Source organism: Quercus robur, chromosome 10 (assembly GCF_932294415.1).
Source record: "Quercus robur chromosome 10, dhQueRobu3.1, whole genome shotgun sequence".
Lineage (NCBI taxonomy): Eukaryota > Viridiplantae > Streptophyta > Magnoliopsida > Fagales > Fagaceae > Quercus > Quercus robur.
The window spans coordinates 10046563-10067134 of record NC_065543.1 but is presented as its reverse complement, the minus strand read 5'-3'; the positions used below and the strand labels follow the sequence as shown (position 1 = coordinate 10067134).

The 20572-nt window shown below is 34.4% G+C and overlaps 2 protein-coding genes across 10 annotated transcripts in view; both read right to left on the bottom strand.

The window, feature by feature from the left end:
• Positions 1–8975: 8975 nt before the first annotated feature.
• LOC126702766 (TMV resistance protein N-like) lies at positions 8976–19356 on the bottom strand. Of its 8 annotated transcripts, XM_050401589.1 has the most exons (10): positions 18581–19356; positions 15691–16795; positions 15303–15587; positions 14137–15219; positions 13213–14054; positions 12500–12677; positions 11545–11592; positions 11371–11425; positions 10539–10614; positions 8976–9631 (listed from the first exon to the last, which is right to left on the bottom strand). In XM_050401589.1, the coding sequence occupies exons 1-5, from the start codon at positions 19087–19089 to the stop codon at positions 13314–13316; spliced, it is 3723 nt and encodes a 1240-aa protein (XP_050257546.1). In that variant the 5' UTR covers positions 19090–19356; the 3' UTR covers positions 8976–9631; positions 10539–10614; positions 11371–11425; positions 11545–11592; positions 12500–12677; positions 13213–13313. The 8 variants fall into 8 exon arrangements, with proteins under 8 accessions (XP_050257546.1, XP_050257548.1, XP_050257551.1 ...); XM_050401591.1 differs by lacking the exon at positions 11545–11592 and having other exon boundaries at positions 12500–12819; XM_050401594.1 differs by lacking the exon at positions 10539–10614.
• The window catches only part of LOC126702768 (disease resistance protein RUN1-like), a 107682-nt gene continuing 96747 nt past the window's right edge, over positions 9638–20572 (bottom strand). The window contains exon 9 of one of the 2 annotated variants that reach the window (XM_050401598.1): positions 9638–10141. The gene's annotated coding sequence lies outside the window, so the exon portion shown is untranslated. Of the gene's footprint in view, positions 10142–13454; positions 13599–20572 lie in introns of those variants that run through there. The other variant, XM_050401602.1, reaches the window with a different exon arrangement.

Genomic DNA, 20572 nt, shown 5'->3' with positions numbered 1-20572 from the left:
CACTTAGATTGATGTCATTATATATTAATTTATCCAAAACATGTGGTTCGGGGAGCCGGCATAACTAAGGTTCTGCTTAATACTTAGAAAGATGTCATAAAGTGTTAATTTTTCCAAAGTATGTGATCCGAGGAGCCAAGCATGACTAAGATTCTCTTTAACACTTAGATAAATGATAATGGGAAGTACAATGTATTTCATAATAAATGAGAATATGACAAAGGAAATTTTTATTAATAATAATACATTTTCAGGTTGTTTACATTCCAACGACATGGCATCACATGTTCATCGAGGTCTTCAAGAAAATATGCTCCTATACCAGCCACAATGGTGATGCGATATGGTCCTTCCCAATTAGGCTCCAGCTTTCCCCAGGCTGGGTTCTTAGCAGTACCCAAAACTTTTCTTAATACCAAGTCTCCTGGTGTTAGTAGTCTCAGCTTCACATTGGCATCATACCCTTGCTTGAGCTTGTGTTGGTAATATGCCAACTGAACCATAGCATTTTCTCTTCTTTCTTCAATCAAGTCTAAGCTCTTTTCTAGCAATCCGTTGTTTTCGCTTGGATTGAAAGAACTTGTTCTCATTGTTGGGAAATTAGTCTCTAAAGGAATAATAGCCTCGACTCCGTAAGTCATTGAAAAGGGAGTTTCCCCTGTGGACCTGCGAGGTGTGGTTCGATATGTCTATAGGACATGTGAGAGTTTTTCCACCCACTTTCCCTTCACATTATCCAACCTCTTCTTGAGTCCGTTTACTATGACTTTGTTGACAGCCTCGACTTGTTGATTCCCTTAGGGATAAGCTGGGGTGGAATATCTATTCGTAATTCCAAGATCGCAACGGTATCTCTTGAAAGCTTTGCTATCGAATTAAAGGCTATTATCCGAGATGAGGGTACGAGGGACCCTGAATGAGTGACAATGTTTTTCCAAACAAATTTCTTGACATCTACATCCCTGATATTTGCCAAGGGTTTAGTTTCAACCCACTTAGTAAAATAGTCTGTGCCGACCAGCAAGTATCTCTTATTTCCTGCTGCCTTGGGAAAAGGGCCCACAATGTCCAAGCATGAGCAAATGGCCAAGGGCTGGACAAAGGATTAAGGACTCCCCTCGGTTGGTGTATGTTTGGTGCAAATCTTTAGCACTGGTTACACTTCTTTACATACTCCTTTGCTTCCTTTTGCATGTTTGGCCACCAATATCCCTGAATGATGGCTCTATGAGATAAAGATCTACCTCTAATGTAGCTTCCATAAATCCTTTCATGTAACTCCTCAAGGAGTAGTTTTGAAGTCTCAGGGTGTATGCATAGCAGGTATGGCCCAGAAAATGAGCGTTTGCATAATTTTTGGTCCTTAGACAACCAGAACTGAGGGGCCTTTCTATGTACCTTGTCAGCTTGTAATTTCTCCTCGGGTAGGGTATCCTCCTTCAAGAATAGTACTATGAGGTCCATCCAACTAAGCCCTACTCTAACTTGGTGAACGTGGACCACCTCTCTCTTTACCTCAATGGGCTTGTACAAGTCCTTTACCAGGATGATCCGAGGTAAGCTCTGCGTTGAGGAGATTGCAAGTGTGGCTAGGGAATCAGCATGTGTGTTTCCACTTCTAGGGATATGCAATAAGCTGAAAGATTCAAACCCTTATTGCAAATGTCTAACTTGACTCAGGTACCCTTGCATTCTCTCATCTCTCACTTCTAATTCTCCCCTCACTTGGCCAACAACCAATCTTGAGTCTGAGAACATCTCTACTGCTTTTCCACCCATTCTTTGAACCATGGTTATTCCCATCAGTAGAGCTTCATACTCAGCCTCGTTGTTTATGGCCGAGAATCCCAATCTTAATGATTTCTCAATGGTAATTTTCTCAGGTGAGACCAGAACTAGCCCCACTTTGAATCCCCTTTGATTCGCTGCGCCATCAACATATACCTTCCAAAATAAAGGTTCTTGCAGGGTGATTGTGCCAACTAATTTTCCATCCATGTGTTGTGTTTCTACCTCTTTCTCAAATAGGGATTCAGCGAGCTTGGCCACCAAATCTACGAGGACTTGGCCCTTAACAGAGGTACGAGGCATGTATTTGATGTCAAAAGCCCCTAGGATCATACCCCAATTGGCAATCCTCCTTGTGTAATCAACACTTCGGAGCAGAGGTCTGAGTGGAAGCTAAGTTAGGACAACAACTGTGTGTGCTTGGAAGTAATGGGGCAGTTTACGTGTAGCATGTACCACCGCCAAAATGGCCTTCTCTAGTGGTAGATAATGGACCTCGGCCTCATGTAATGATTTGCTCACATAATAAACTGGTCTTTGTATGCCACTATCAACTCGTACCAACACCAAGCTTACAGCATTAGGGGCCACGGTAATATAAGCAAATAGGACCTCATTCATCTCAGGACTGGACATGATAGGTGGCCGAGAGAGATATTCCTTAAGCCGCTGGAAAGCCAAAGCACACTCCTCGGTCCACTCAAATCCCTTCCACTTATTCATTAACAGGAAGAAAGGTTTGCATCTATCTGCTAACCAAGAGATAAATTAGTTCAAGGCAGCAGTCATTCCGATTAGCTTCTGGATTTCCTTGGGATTCCGAGGTGGTTGTAAACTGTTAATTGCCTTAATCTGATTAGGGTTAACCTCAATTCCCCCGTGAGTTACCATGTAGCCCAAAAAATTGTAAGGACGCGTTTTGGACCCTAAACCCAAAGTATGATTGGATCCAAGCCTAATAAACCCAATACAATGAATTTGTAGAAAGTAGGTTAGAAAACTAAGCTCTGATGAATGGGATAACAGTTAAAATGGATTGCATAAGATAATTAAACAGAGATGGACTGGAGTACTCTAAGTAAATTTGTCCTTGGCTTAATCCGAGAAGGCCTGTTCTAGTATATATTGATTGAAAATTGTTACATATATGGTTCAAGTTACTACAGTGCTTTCTATTACAAATTTCTGATCCCCAATCCATGGAGGATATTTTACATTATATAGTTCCTTTTAGACGATCTTAATCCTACACTTGTTGATCATTTGAGCCACTACTTAAGTGCTTGTCCCATCGGATACCCTCTCAGGCTTTTTGTGAATTATGATAGTCAAGGCAGCACTGTTCAGGGGTCTTTTCCATATAAATGCGGCCAGAAAATTAGCTGCAGGGCATTCAATGCGGTGGCAGTTGATGTTCCTTAGATATTTCCTAACTCCCATTCTTTTAGTACGTTCATAATGCACGTCACTCTCAGTGGAATTTCCTAGAAGGTCACTTTGAGTGATAGAATATACATTTGATCTGTGCTTCGTTTATCCAAGGAAACAATCCTCCTCGGACCACCTTTCCCAACCTTTCCACTTGCAGGTTAATTATGGGACTCTAAACTTAACACTCTCACCATTGCTTATTCGTCCTCGGACCAATTAACGTCCTCGGCCAAAACCCAAGGCCTAATATATAATTTTGGGCCCTTATCCCTACAATTATTATTATTATACAAATAGTGGTTGGACTAAAGTTGAGAATTTCATTGATAACAATTTAAATAAATTTTTATACATTTGTTTAAATAAACTCAGTAAAATTTTAATACGCATTTAATTATGCTTATGTGCAAATATATCACATGCATATATATGAAGTTATAAGCTAATAAGAAATAATTATTTATTTAAATTAATGAAAATAATTATATATTTATCAATTCACTCAAGTAGTTGGTTTGGTTTCTTGATTATATTAATTCTAACAATCTGCAATAATTAAATATTAATTTTATAACAATTGAAGTTTTTTTTTTTTTTTTTTCAAAATATATGACACAGAATAAGCATTATATATAATTCTTTTATATATATATTGAGAATCTTTTTTTTTTATAAGATCAGATATATATTGAGAATCTATATATAACACATGAGATTATTTTCTACAAAATATTTAAAAATACATATGGCATGGGACATGCACTTTTTAAGTGCAATAATGCCTTTTTAACAGAGATAAGTAACGAGAGACAAATAGAGCTTGCCTTAGGTGAGCAAAGTGTTAATTTTTAAATTACAGGTAGAAAAAGTGTTTTTAGAGCAAACCATAAGTCGGCAAAGTGTAATTTCCCCTTTTCTTTTATATATATATATATATATATATATGAGTTAAGTTCAAGTTACACTTGATGTAACTCTAAGCAATGTTACACCACTCAATATTTTTTAATTGAATGCAAATATTGACAAATCTATTGTTAGATTACATTATCTTTGTATATTCTTTATGCCTGCAAAATTTTAAGGTGATAAAAAATTAATATCCATGTCATCAATTAATTGTTAAAATTCAAATTTTTGTAGTTTAAAATAATGCATAAAATATGATTTTATGGATCAAACGGTAAATATCATCCAATTAATATGAAAATTGGCATGCATGTTAAGAACATATTAAACATGTAATTCAACGGTTGGATTTTCAAAATATTAATTCAATAACAAGTTATTGGATGATGTAACATTACTTAGAGTTACACTAGGTGTAACTTAAACCTAACTATATATATATATATATATATATATAATTTTTATTTTTACAAAGAAAAACAAAAAATGTTCATAAAAGACTGATTTTTGATCGGATGAAATGGGTGGGTAATCACTTTCCATTTCCATAAGATAGCCCCTAATCTTAGATTATCAGTTCTATATTATTATTTATTTACGTAATTTTACATTTTGAAGAATGTAATTTAGAACCAAGGTGTGTGCTTTTTTTCTCTAAATTGTTCTTAGAAAAAAAAAACAAGCATTGTAATTTTCTTTTTGTGTTCTATATCAATGTAGATTCAAAGATTTTTAATGACATTATTACTCCTTGTTTAGTCATTGCCACCAATTTTAGTTTTTTCTATTGGTAATCTCAATAAACAACAAAATTTGCTTACTCCACTATTCTCCCAAGCAACTACTTGATCAAGCCACCATGTCTTTCTCGGCTGCACGAAGAGCTAGCTAGGCAGTCGGCTTTGGTCACCAAGTTATAGAAAATTTCCCTTTGTTTTTTAGAGTACCCATTTTTTGTAACACTGTTGTGTGGTTCGAAGCAAATCGACATCTTTCCCTAACCAATCATATATATCACACGTGATGCATATTAATTAATTAGAAAAGACTATTACACACTTACTTAATGCACTTAGTACGCACAAATCGTCACCACACCACTCTTAATTAATTGACTTTTGTTTCTCATTAGTGCTCTCCTCTGCCTTTAACTAACCAATTATTTATATTCACCGGATAGAAGCAACATTGCATCAAGCCAGCACGGTGGTCATATATATCAATTACCACACAAGAATCCATTGTCAGTATTAGAGAAATGGCAAATTTCTTGTATAACAAATTAAGCAAATGTCGGCCAATGGCATTTGCATAGTAAGCTAGAGAATATTCAAACATAGTTCAACAAAACTTGTGCACTAAAAACAAGTGACAGCAAAATATTTTCGAAGATCTTGCAAATTTGATGTGCAGATCAGAAGCAATAATCCCGACAGATTCTACTTGCAATGTAGACGAAAAAAAAATTGAAGCATATGGTAGGCTCATTTCAGGATTCACAATGTATGCAAATTTGTCCGTATAAAAAGAATAAAATACCATATAGAACAAAGAATAAAGATGAAAAAAATTAACTAATGCATCTAATCAACTTTGTTTATAAATCTAAGTCACTGAATGCCTGAAGTTTCCTATATCCTTGTGCAAGTGTCTTATGTTTCAGGCATAGACATCATAAAGACTTGACACCCAAAGCAGAGTCTCTTAAAAGGCTGAGAAATCAGCTACTAAAGTAAGAGGCACGAGATTGCTGATTGAATTCTCCACCATCGAGAATTAAAATGGAGAATCATAGGAAAATTGTGGCCCAAGGTGTGCTGGTATGACCTGTCAGGTTCCTTGAATAAATACTCGAGGGCATAGATTTTCTGGGTTCAATCAATAGATGAAAGCCCAAATTTCCTTTGCTCCAAATCCTTGGTTCTTGTTTCAAAAACGCGCCCTTGAGATCCTTTGATGGTTTGAACTTTTGCAAATATTAGATCCTCTTTTGATCGAATAATTATTCCGAGTCATGTATAAATATTACTCATTTTGGAACAGCAACTTGTCTTTTGGCTCTTGAAAATATGAATTTAGTTTTATTTTTTATTTTTGTTTGATTCCGAGAATGACTAGGTTAAATTTCTTGAGCCGCATTTTTTAGTTTAGAACTCTTATAAATTATAATCGAGCTTATGTTTTCATCTTCATAGCTTGTGTTTTAGAGTTTAGTTCAGAATGATTACAGGAAATAACTATCGCAGTACCAAAGTAATAGTCAGCTGATTATGGTAATTGATTTTCAAAATGTTTGAAATCAAGATGGATGGTTTTTGTTGAGACCTAAATTGCTAACAATGTACAATATTAAACATAATATGGTTATGCAAAACTAACTTTCATTTATCTCATTCACCTTACTGATAGTAGATTAGAATGCACAATTAGTTTGTTTGCAAAAGGTCCATGTACAAAAACATAGCTCTAAATGTGCATTCAAGCCAAATTGTAGAAAAGTTCCATGTACAAAATTGGTGAATACAAACCACATTGTGATGCATCATCTAAAAAACAAAAGAAATTCTATATCCACAACATTTTCATAATACTTTCAAAACAGATCCATAGTAGTAGGTTGTTATTGACTATTACTAATAAGCAAAAAAGTAATTTCAATTGCAAGTTCAAATTAGAATCAACAAATTATCATCTATGATTTATTATGAAAATGTTGTCAACGTATTACTTTTTTAAAAACAAATTTCATGTTTCCAATATTAGAGTGACAACGCAAAGTGTATCGCATCACCTCAGTGATGTCATCCTTTAACTAGCCCATCTCTCTACATGCCTCTTGATTGAAGTTTTGTACACGCCTTCAACTCTTATTAGCATTTGCACCAAAAGAATTTTCAACAATGAGTAGTGATCGTTGCTTGTCCCTCATTAAGCTTTTTCCCACACATAAGCAAAACATCTAAGCGGTTATATATGCATAAAAAATTATGCAAAACTTGTGATGAGAGGCAATTTTATTGGCTTAAAACAGAGGATTGCGTTTAAAATAAGAAAATGTGCCTTTAGCACCTCAAAGCATCATGCAATAACCATTCCTATTGAAGAGCGTCTATAATTGAACAACCTAATTTAACAGCATTCTTGGCAAGTTGCCTGTTCCTCCCTCGATATTCTTAAACATGGTACCTAAATATTTTGTGTGGTGGGAGGAAATGTACCATTTGGTAACCTTAAATCAAAAAGGTAATATGATCCTACATGGAACAATCTGTAGTGGCAGAGCTAGGATTTCACTTCAAGGGGAGCAAGATTAAAAGACAATATTAAAAATAAAAAAAAAAACCTTAAAAATATTAATTATACTAATAATAAAATAGATAAACCAATGTAATTGTCATACAAAATCTACCCAATTTCAATTAAACTTTGATCTAGACTTATTATTGGGCTTAGGATTTTCAGTAATTTTAATTCACTAAAAGTATATATTTCATATCCTTAAACTAAAGAAACAAAACTAACCAATTCATAGTTTTTAATAATCAAAGTAAGAGATTGGTATAAATATATTAAGTTTAGACATCTAATTTGATTCCTTAACAAATTGAGAGAAATAAATCAATTTAAAAGTATTAAGGATATAACAATATTTATACGTGCAAAGTTGTATTGTATAATTGTATACACATTGCAGTACATTGATTGTTTTTAAAATTTGGCTTCAGTGTTTAAAATTAGAAAAATTGCTAGAAATACTGAAAGTTTTACTCCATAAAACTTACAAAAATTGATATAGTAATGTATGTGATTGATTTAAAATTTTGGTTTAAAACAGAAATCTAGAGTTTGAAACTGAAATTACAAGAGATATAGAACCAAAAAAAAAAAAGACATTGGAGGCTTTACGGATTTAGTACCATGAAGGCTTTTTTTAATAATAATAATTTGTGTAAGACTCATCAATTGAAATATTGTGACTAAATAAAAAAATATAAACACTAAAAGTGCTGCTGACTTTTTTCTCTTTTCTAAACAGGTGACTAGATTTCACTAAAAAAAAAAAAAAAAGCATTTGAATAGAGAAGAATTTTTTGTTTTTACCGTGCCGGGGCAAAACGTTTATGATTCCTGAATATTAGCAACTATAAGGTCTTTTAGGAGGAGTTGGGAGGGGGGGAGGGGGCAGTTGTCCCCTCTCAACCCCTGGCTCCGCCCCTGGAACAAAGTTACATTTATATTCATATAAAATAATGTCATTTTATATAAGAACTTAAACTCAGGTTAAAAAAATTCAAACCAAGGAAATCCATATTTAGGATCACTCTTTTGAGTCATTAACAACTTAACACTACCCTCCCGTTGAACATGAACATGTGTAAATTGCATATTAAAATTACATGCACACATGACATACTATATAATTTCATTTTTCCTCCTCCTACGTGACATCGCTTTCACAGCAGGAACGAACGCACTGTCATGGGTACCATTGATATCTCCTATACATGCCCAATAACATAATTTAAATGTAGTTGAAGTCCTATCATAACCAAATACAATAGTAAACATAATGACACTATTATGAAATACATAATAAAATGCTTCTATATCTTGAACCATGGATAGTACTTTTCGTTTACATCAAGTTCATGAGGAAGCTCATGTGCATTTTCATCTAGCTTAATTATAATGTTCTCAAATACGTGAACTGCCCTTAATACTCGACAGACTCGCCATTGGACAATTTCAGTTGAATATTGAAAGCAATTTATAACCACTCTCATCCAGGTTATTATGCCTTACAATATACAAAAACATGGCAGCGACAATAATTACACATCAGCTAGTAAGTTCTCAAATACAGGTCACAACTACCATTATAATACCATACATTTACATACATTCAGTGTTGCACCAATTTGAGTTGTCTGACATAACCTGCTCTGAACCATATAACAAATACGTAGTTACACATAATTATTTGGAAACAAACATAAAGAGGCTGAAAACAAAACACATAAAGAGAATCGCAACCAAAACACAACATTGTTGTGTAAACATATAGCAACTACAAACAATGTCTCCAAGTTATTACAAACAAACAAACACATCATCAAGCACAACTGCAACTCAATCAGATTCCTTCGCAATGAACTCCATCTAGGCTTTCCTCCTATTATCTGTCAAGGTCATGAAGAAAATCCTAGCCTCATGATTATAGAGTTTCTTTTGTACCTTGAAGGTCATATCGTCTAGATCTTTATGCCCAATGAGTGTGGCAATGCCTTCTCAAGAGAGAACTTATCATCAGTGCCAGCAGATTCACCCACGTGCTTAGTGCTACCACTTGCGCAGCTATAAACTTTGCCCTTGATAGTTCAGTAGAGCTCTGGATAGCCTGCGTCATCTCACTAAGTTTATCTCCTTTCTTAGCTTTCTTCTTCCCCTTGGACCATTCTTGTTGCATTGGACACTTCTCAGCATGTGTGGTGTGCTCTTGACCCTAAAACCCAAGATACATATAGAGTGACAAAATAGTAAGCACGAACCCAAAATATATAGAATGAAGACCATTCACATTAACCCCATTATAAGCTTCTTTCATAGTCAACCATATTACTGCCTTAACTCAGAGCTATGCCAATCATACACACACTTAAGCAGTAATTATATTCTATCAACCAGATAGTTATACCACATTTTCCAAGTGAAGTGCCAATTTGTTCCATCAATTTCTTTTACTTGCCTTTTTGGCACTTCCCAATACATTATGTGCAAAGAGGAACACTGGTTCTTTCATTGCAGTAAAAGATATACTTTGAACTCATAAAAATTCAGGAAAAACTACATAGATTCAACTATTGAGATTGAAGCACAAAAAAGAGACGTGATAAAAAATGAAGAAAAAACCAAGAACTGTGATCATTCTTTTCAGTATACTTGTCTATTGGAAATTCTTTCATAAATCATGTTGTATAGTGTCTAGCAAAGTTCTAGATTTTACAAAGAAGACCTTTTTCTTTTTCTTTTTTTTGATGGGAAAAGAAGACCTTTTTCATATATTTGTAAAAGGGGAAACTGACACACGTATCTAGTAACCCTATATAGCCAAAAAGGGGGACAAAAAAAAGAGACTGAAAAAGATTTGTCCTATATAACAATTGACACATTAGAGAGTTTTACTTTTTAGAAGAACACATTAGAGAGATGAAAATACGAATTTGGATTTATGAAATTTTCCAAAGTAATAAGTAATTAATAAACAAAAGAAGTCCTTGATAAATTAGACCATTAAATTTATTAGTGTGATATATGCTAGATATGTCACATCGCACAATCTAATACAAAAATTCATTGCCTCTTATGTCCACATACTCATTTACAAACTAATTTTGTGTTGAAATGCATACCTGTGTAATAAAACCAATGTTGTAAAGTTTGATCACTTCATGATGGGCACAACATGCAAATGATGTTTAAAAAGAGCTACAAGACATGTAAGAGTGTTTTAGTGTAAAGGAAAACTAATAAAAATTATTGCTATTGTTGTATACAGATGAAATAAGGTAACTATTCAACAAAAGGGAAAACTCACGTAGTATCTTCTATGCATAAATATTGTGTCGAAACATGGAACAGTATTAGCATGAACTACATCTTGTGTTTTTTAAGGAGATCCAGGATTGGAGGCATTAGGACATTCAAAAAAAAAAAAAAAAAATAGAAGGAGAAGAAGATTGAACTCTATCTAAGGATTATTATGTATCATAAAATGAATGGAATTTCTATTTTGGCTATAAAAATTGATTTTATGGCCTTAACATATTATGTATTTACAAAAACACAATTAACCCACTCAAATACTGAGCAGATCACTGGCTCACTGCCAAGGCTTGGAGCCTTGGACAACTCCCCAACAAAAATACTCAACTTGAGCCTTTACATCTTTCCTGATACTTTTAATATTTGTTTGATGGTTCCTCAGCTAATTTTTATCTCCCCTACACAATAGTAGTACACAACAACCCACAATCTCAGCTGATTATACGACATGAGTAGATTGTGTGTTAGGCTTCAATCCAATCCGTTTGTATTTACAGAAATCAAGATGTGGATTTGCATATTAACAAACAATGTGTTTTTTTGTTTCAAAAAAGCTTCTTAATGAATACTTAAAAAAAAAAAAACTATACCGTTAAAAATTATAAAATAAAAAACCTAACCGTAGGTTCTTTTTTTTACCTTGTCAAGTCGACCATTTGGCTTGAGGCTTATCTTCTGGGTCAGTCCTATATTCCTGGAATCACTCACAACATCAAAAGATCACATAGAAAATTTTCAGCAAAAATGAGGTGCCCACTTTCTATGTAAACAAACAGGAAATACAGGTAGTAATATATATAGATTGAGCAAAACCTCATTGACGTACACCAGAAAAGCCTCCCCAGTGGAGTCCCTGAGATTCTGAAAGAAGCTCATAATCTCATATTATTATTATTATTATTTTTTCAAAACACATTGAGAAAAAGAAGAGCATAACATTTTTTTAATTTTTTATAGAAGAGAGACGGAGGGATTTCAGGACTTGGTGAAATTGATGCCAACTATGGAGAAAACTTCTGCCCTTTGAAGTCATTCCTTTAAGACTGAGATTGAACTATGGCAATATGGGTTTTGGTGGTATATGACCATAAGTATGGGAAAGAGAGGAGATTGAAACAGAAAAGAAATGAGCAAGAGGTAAAAAGCTATGAGTTTGTGTAATTGAGGAGACATTCGGGCATCCTAAGAGACTTGAAGAGGAGAGGTTGTGGAAAAAGTAAATATGACAATTAATGTTTTTATTGTAGAGAAACTACTTATTCAAAGCTCCACATGGCGGAACCTCATGCTTTCCCACATGAGGTCTTTGCTTATATATATATTAATTGACAAATGAGACCTCAATTATCAAATAAAGAGGCCACCAATGCCTTATTGTTTGCTTAAACTCTACATAACACTGCGCCATTAGAAGAGTAAGCCCACACTTCTGCACTATCAAGGAGTAATGAGTTCATAGAATAATCACCACTCTATTAAATGCCAAACTCCTTCCCAAGGTGAACTAGAAACACATAGAATCAAGAAGGCCCATCTGAAAATCTAGAATCATGATGAGAAATTGCATACATAGGCACTAAAAACCAACAGCCCAACCCCCTTCTCACAGCCTACACACCTACCACTACAGCCAAGCCAAAAAGCACACCACTTCGTTATTGTGCAATGTTCCAGCCATATAAGCTTAAAAAAAATGTTTCAAACTTAAATACTACCAAAAATCGAACATTAAATTACCAAAAAAAAAAAAAATGATAAATTAGCTTACCTCCCAAAACAGAACCACTGTAGGGCCAAAAAAGACGCATATGTACTTCTGGGGCTTCCTTATCAATTGACCTAGCTCGTGTATAAGCAGTACAGCAATGTGGGTCTCCCCACAACCTCTTCCCAAATACACAATTATATTCTCATCCAAAGCTTTCTGGCTTAGCTCCAACTGGTACCTCCAGAAAAAATTTATACAAAACAACATAACCCACAATAAGCTCCTCCTATTTTCTCAGGGGAAAATGCATTTTATTCCAAGGAAAGAAATTGCCAGCAAAGCCAAACACAACTGGCTTGCTTAAGCCGTGCTTATGTGTTCTGAAAACAAAACCATAGGAAAAAATCACCAGCATTTTGTCACTCTTTCAGATTCTATGAAAAATATGGGATAAGAAAACAAAATTTATATGTTCCAAAAGGAACCCAGAGAGTTGAGAACTCAAGAACTAAGTTTGGCACCACTATTTCAGCTCATATTATTCAAGCATTACAATTGCCCGAAACTGAAACATCAAAAGGAGATAGAATTCAAAAGTTTTTACCCTTTCTACATTAATTTTCCTCAAGTTTCCTTGCAGCGAGACAGAGAAGTAGTCACATACAAGAAAAAAATGTGTACCAAGAAAAAGAAAAAAGAAAAAAGGACAGTTTCTGGGAAAAGAAAAGGAAAACACACACGAGAAAATAAGTAGATAGTGGAAAATAACTTACTTTCTGGTGACCTTCCTGGAATCTTTCAGTTTTTGAGTTGCTGAACCCAGTTCCACTCCATCACCAACACTGCCATTGGCCTTTTTGTCTAAGTTTCCTTGTTATTGCGTGCATGAATTGAAATTCTCAATCCAATTTTCAATTAGATTAGGTTGCTGTATCCACTTTGGGTGTGGTGCGTCTACATCATTAGAGGTACCTTCTCCACTAGGTTCAGCCCCTTCCCCATCATAGTCATCATGGCTTCCCTTAATCATGGTATCTCTGGCTGAACAGTCAAAATCATCCTCATAAGGAGTGATGCTGCAGCTGCTAGACCCAACCATAGTTTGTTTGAGATCTTCAACGTCTTGCTTGAATACCAAATGGGCCCCGCATTTTGTAACCTCCAATCCTGGACCCCATGTTTTAAATTCAATCTCAATATCATCGAATCCATTAGCATTGCTTTTACTCGATGCTTTTTCCCAGTCCTTGTGAAAGAATTGAGAGGGTATATATTGCAGCCAAAGGTGATACCGTTCAATCTTACCAAATTCTTCGGAAAAACCATCGGCCACTCCAAAAATTTCGCAATAGTTAAATTTAATGGAACATGAAAGCTTATGTGTATATTTATTATGCCCCAAACCTTCAAAATCAAGTTGGTCAAATGACTTGAATGGTCTATGTTGGCGGAATACAAAAACAATGCACATAGCAATTCCCATCAATTTGTTACAAAAATCTGAAGGCATTTGTAGACTCATTGAAGCCCCCACATTTTGGTGTCTAAACCATTTCGGAATTTCACCTCCAGGAACATAGATATAATGTGCCAATCTGTCTTGCCCATAGTAATGCTGAAATATGCAAATAATGATGCTTAGAACTTCACAAAAGAGAGAGAGAGAGAGAGAGAGAGAGAGAGAGAGAGGAAGAGACCTTGTCATTAATAAAATAACGTCTTAGCATTGTTGACATGTAACCGTAGCCTTGATTCTCAATCAATTTGACACAATTCAGAAGTTGAAGTGCTGGCCGAAAATCATATTCTGATCCTGATGATAATGTTTCCAGTGAGGTACACTGTGATGCATCAATATACTTAATGTTTGATGGAAGCTTTGGCAATGATCGAAGATTCGAGCAACCACAAAGAAAAAGATCTTGTAGATTTGATAGTTGAATCATACTTTTAGGAAGCCAAATAAATTCATTTCCCTCTAGATTTAATATTAACAAGGACGACAAGCAGTCAAAAGCATTAGGAATTGCCTGAAGATTGCAATGACTTAGGTCTAGTTTGGTCAAGGACCATAAGCCTGATAAAGAACACTCTAACATGACCATGGGATCTGGACTTCTCTGTTGCATGAAAGGAAAACTGAAGAGTTTATTCGAGGATTTAAATGATAGCCCTTTACATCCATGAAGAGACAGTTCTTTGAGATTTTTTAAGAGTTTGATGGACGTAGGTAGCACTTTTATAGCAGATCCACTCAGATCTAACTCCTCCAAGTCTTTGAGATTCCCCAAATTCTCTGGTAGTTCTTCAAGTTTTGAGCAGCCAGATAAAGTGAGAATTTTTAGAGACATTGAACTATAACAAGCATTTGGAAGACTTGAAAGGTTTTTGCAATCTGTTAGATCCAATTTAATAAGGCCAGTTAAATGCTTCACTGACAATGGTAGATCTTTTATAGCAGTCTCATTTAAATAAAGTTCAGACAAACATGGCATATTTCCTACAACCTCTGGAAACTTCTTTAGTCTTGAACAGCCGGAAAGAATAATAACTTCAAGAGATTCCAAGTTGATCTTGTGAGGAAGGCTTTCAAGACACTTGCAACCAGACAGATCTAATCGAATAAGCTGTTTGAGATTTCCAAGTGATGGATCAATCTTAGACAGTGCTGTACAACCTTGAAGAATCAATTGCTTAAGATTTGGGACTCCACTTAGATTTGGGGTCTCAATCAAGTTTTGAGAGTTACGCAAGTCAATGAGTTTTAACTCATCTAAAATCTGTTATAAACCAATAAAAAATTAAATAAACTCAAGCCTTAATGAAAAGGAATAAAATACAAAATTGAACAAGTCAATCTTACCATAATTCCATCCCATAGTCGTTTGATGCTGCTGCAATGCATTTTCAATTCAACAAGCTTATTTGGTTGGAAGTTGGTTGGCATGAAGCTTAAAGGATATCCATGCCATTCTATAATGCGTAACTCATTAGAAAGACAATTGAGGCCTTGTGGAAGTTTCACATTACCCATATCACCCACTTTAAGCAATCTCATTTTTTTCATCTTTGAGAAGACTTCAGCATCCAAGTGCTCCTCTTTTTGAATAGGTGCGTTTAGCATTATGCCTTCGACTACCTCTGTTCCCTAATAACCAAGATTAATGAAATTAGAATAATTAGAGATCCTTAGAAGAATTTGTAAGAATATATGTACTTTTCTAAGTTTAGGTCTAGACAAGTCAACTTACAGTATTATTCTTCAATACATGAAGGACGTCCTCATAAAGCCATAACCTAGTACGTCTACCAGGCTCTTTAGATCCACGACGAACTATATCTTGACCCATTTCTTGTAGTAAATCATGCATCCACAAAGCTCCATTTTCATTAATGGTTAAGAGCGATTTGTCCATCAAAACACCAATATTGTAGTCTGGATAGTAACCAAAACTTTTTAATATCTCTCTTATGCAATCTTTGTTCTCTCCTTTGAAAAAACATGCAATATCTAAAAATAATTCTTTTTGGGTTTCCATTAGCCCATCAAAACTTATTTGAAGAATGTCCAAAATTTTTTTTTCAGGTTCCGCTTTTAGTTTATCTATGAGACTTTCCCATTCATCGGTGCTTTTGGTAAACAACAAAGAACCTAAAACTTTAAGAGCTAAAGGAAGGCCTTTAGTGTAATTCACAAAATACCTACACAAATCCACATAATTTTCTTTAGGATGGGGTTTCTTGAAAGCACTCAAACTAAGGAGTTGCAAAGCTTCATCTGGATTCAAACCCTTTGCTGCATATATGTAATTCACACCACATCTTTTCAACAATTGGCTATCTCTGCTTGTTACAATGATTCTACTCCCTGGACCAAACCAATCAAGGTTCCCAGCCAAAGCTTCTAATTGTTTTTGGTCCTCAACATCATCAAGAACAATAAGAACCTTCTTACCACGTAATCTATTCCCAATGATATTGATCCCCTCATGCACATTCCATATCTTTATTTCACTTTCCATAAAGATGTTAGAAAGAAGTTGTTTTTGTAAAGAAACTAAATGTTGATTTTCAGTTTTTTCTCTTACATCAGCAATATAGCTGCTAGCTTCAAAGCTACCTGAAATTCTTTTAAAAATTTCTACTGCAAGAGTTGTTTTACCGATTCCACCCATCCCACAAATTCCTACAAAGCGAACACCACCCGGCCTTTCATCTACATATAAATCCAACACTTCCCTCACACGGGATTCTATTCCAACAAGCTTAAGATCTTTGGAAATAGTTCTTGATAATATAAGATTCAATTCTCCAAGTACCCTTTGAACGATTTCTTGGATAACATCTGCTTCAGAACTGCAATGAAGATAGCATAACAATAAATTTGATGACAGTATAGTATAGCATAAATACATGAGACAAAACAGTCAAAATACAATCTTAGATTCGTTCAGCAAATGGGGAATTTGAAAAGTTTTTAATATAGCATCGTAATTGAGGTTTGATTTGTTTGATGTCATACAGTCCAAGTGAGAAAAACATGCTAACTATAATAGTTTAATGAGTTGAGAGTGTGCTTAATTTTAATAAGTCATTTGTTGTATGTTTCTTCGATTTAATTTTCATACCCTTTTTTTCCTTTTTCTTTAATCTTCACAATAGGAAAAAGAAAAAGGAACAAATGCACCGATTGAATTATTTACCATATATTTACGCTTATGGCCTATTTACTTGTCCAAAACATTTTAATCGTTCACCTAAGAAATTCTACAAGAAATGTAAATTAGTGAGATAATAATTGAGGTTAAAAAGATTAGTCATCGTTAGTCATAGTAATATTTGTCATAGTCATGGACATGGATGGTTGAAAATCATACCAATAGCCATTTAAATCCAAAACTTATAATTTTGAAAAAATGTCTCCCATTTGTTTATTTCCAAAATGTGATTTGACCTCAAATTTTACAATATTCTTGATTTGTTATAAATACTAATTAAATTCTTAGTTTTAACACTACCTTATATAGTACAGTATTTTTATCTTGACCATTGATTTGACTCATATTCTATTTAACTTTGGAGGTAATAGGTATTCATGTTTGAAGAAAACTTTTTCTAGAAAATCTAAGTTTTTATGAAGATAGTTCTAGTTAATTTATAATGGAAATAGACCCAGATGGGAAAAAAAAAAAAAAGAAAGAAATAAAGATGCATCTATTATTCCAAATATATGCCGATGATTATTCTTGAGGCAAAATGAGTAGAAGTTTCTTCATAGAGAAGGTGTTCACAGAGTTTTCCTTTTGGAAATATTTAGCTTGTTGATGTCTAATTTTTGTTAATAATGTCACTCGATAACAATAGAAAAGTGCTGATAAAAAATTATATGGGTATGACTAAATGAGATATCTAGGACGAAAAGAAGTATATATGGGATTATACCCTGCATATTACGATCTTTGGAAACCACAGGCCTATTGATTAAATATATGTCTAAACACAATGTCCTGATACTGGCCTAGTCAGGCTCCTGCTACACTTCTTAGATAATAGGTATTAGACATTCTAAGCTGAAGGAAGGCAAGCATTTGACTTGAGGCAATAGGGCCGACTATAAAAAACAAAGCTTCCTTGACTCGACAATTCACTATAGAATGCAGATTGAATACCAAGTTGTATCTTTCTGTTGGGGAAGCAGAGAGACCATTAGAGCAGCACATGCTCTAGCTCGCTGGTCCCTGGTTAATTTTGTATTGGGTTGTTTTGATCCTCTAAGAGGTCCCCCACATTTTGTTCTCTCCATTTCTCAAGACTTGGATTCTGTATTGGATGTTTCCAGGTCTTGAAGTTTGTTTTATCAATAAAAGTTTATGTGAATATAAAAAATAAAATTAAAAAAATGTTATTTCAGTAACAGACTACCATGCCTCAAACTAAGCAAAGGTTCTTCAACCAAAGTCCAACTTAAGCGTATAATTTCCTAAGTCATAATATACATAAAAGGGACAAATTTAATTTTTTTTCTCTGGTTCAAGTTAATCCACAAGAAAATCGGAGTAATTTTAGAGTGTGGGAAATTACGATATTGATATAATAATGTGAACAAACTACAAAGAAGTCAAGACAAATGTAAAATGTTACCAATGTTGTTGTACATGCCATCCGGATATATTGCCGACTTCTTTCAAAGCAGCCTTCCATGCTTGCAAATCCTTAATGTTAACATGATTTCTTTCATGCTCAGCAAAGGCTTCAGCAAAAGTCCGGTTCCGTCTAGCGAGAATACCCATCTGGTTCCGTGCATCAGAGGGATTCACATGGTAAAAGACTGGCAAAATTGTCAACTTGTTCTGTTTCATGCATTCAACAATCTTTACTAGTTCATTCAAGCACCACGTCGAAGAAGCGTAGTTTGTTGAGAGAACGACGATTGCAAACTTGGACCCTTCTATTACTTTTAAGAGTTCTGCTAAAATAGTTTTTCCACGCCGAAGTATATCGTCTACGAAGGTAAAAATACCCTTTTGATTCAAAGCATGGTAGAGATGGCTAGTAAAACCATTGCGGGTGTCCTCACCGCGAAAATTAAGGTACACATCGTATTTCCAATAAGGAGGGGAGGAGGAGGAGGAAGCTATTTGAGTTTCCATAGAAGGAAATGGAAGCAATTGGATCAATGACCAAAAGTTTCAGTCACTCCCGCCGGTTAAAAAAAAAAAAAAAAAAACACCAAATTAAATGAAAACCAGAAAATGGAAACAAGAAATAGTTTTCAGTGTGTAAAACTGAAGAGCTGTTGACAGGCCTATCTTCGAAGATGAAAGCGAGTGAGGTTGAAACTGAATTGTGTTTGGGTTAGCGTTCAGCTACAAAGAAAGGGATGAAGAACAAAAAAATGGTGAGATTAAAGATCCGGATGAGAATTGGGTAGAGAATGAAAAGTCAAACAACAAATAATACAGGAGATTTTGGAGTTGGTGCGCATTTTTTTTTTCTTTCCCTTCTTTCTTTTTTTATTCTAAAACCGTTCACATCACACGGCGCAATTACCTTTTGTTTTTTTTTTTTTGTTGTGGGGGGGGGGGGGGGGGGGGGGGGGGGGGGAAGCTCACTTCCCGAGGTTTGAAAAAAAATAAAACAATTTTTTTAATATTAATAATAAAATATTTTAGATTCCTATAAAATTCTCTTTACTAAAATTTAATCATGGTTAATAAAAATATAATTTATAAATTTAAAATAAAAATATAAAATTTAATATCAATTTAATACATATAATTTGGTTAAATGGATGTTAAAGGAAAGTGTTTTTTTCCTTACATTTTGAGTCATTTCATCAAATCTCAAAAGAGGGGAATGTAATCACATATTTATAATTTATCCCTAATTAATGTTTAAAATTTTAATTTTAAACTTTATTTTTTTGGTAATAATTGGGTTTTTTTTAATTAAAGTTTTAATCTTGGACTTATTAATATGTTTTTAATGTCATAATTGTAAATAAATTGAAAATAGCGGACCCTACAATTTTTTTCAAACTCTCTATTTCTTAAATTAAAGGACTTATCTTTATCACAAGAAATTCTCACAATTCAAATTTGAAACTTATCATTATAAAAAAAAAAAAAATAATACTAATCTCAAAATAGAAATGGTCTCCTAAATATAGTTTCAGTATTTTGAAAAAAATTCTTAAAAGTAGGAGCCAAACATGTATAATGTAAAAATTATTATCTGAAAACTAGTTTCAATTTCAATTTTTTGAAATTTTTTTATAATATGTTGAAAATAAAGATAAAAATCCTCCTACCTAACAAGCCCCTAGTCGCCTGATTTTTAGGGATCGACAAAATTCATCATCTTGCTTCCCTCACTTGGTCCTCCTTCACATTAATATATATATATATATATGTGTGTGTGTGTGTGTGTGTGTGTGAGGACGAGGACCCAAGCAACTGATGAAGTGGGTAAGGGCAATCGTGAGGAGGTAAACCTCAGGAAATATTGGCAGGATATCCTTGAAAAGTATGCACCTAACTCATACAAAAGCTGAATAACCATAACTGGCGAGGGTATCGAGGACATCTACCTAACCTCAGAACGCCAAGAGTCAGAGTTAGAGGGAGCACGACG

Coding starts and splice junctions, on each gene's coding strand:
- LOC126702766 (XM_050401591.1), bottom strand. CDS start 19,089: ATGGAAACTCAAATAGCTTCCTCCTCCTCCTCCCCTCCTTATTGGAAA. Junction 15,220..15,302: donor GACTATGGGATGGAATTATG/GTAAGATTGACT, acceptor GGTTTATAACAG/ATTTTAGATGAGTTAAAACT. Junction 14,055..14,136: donor GTTATTTTATTAATGACAAG/GTCTCTTCCTCT, acceptor TGCATATTTCAG/CATTACTATGGGCAAGACAG.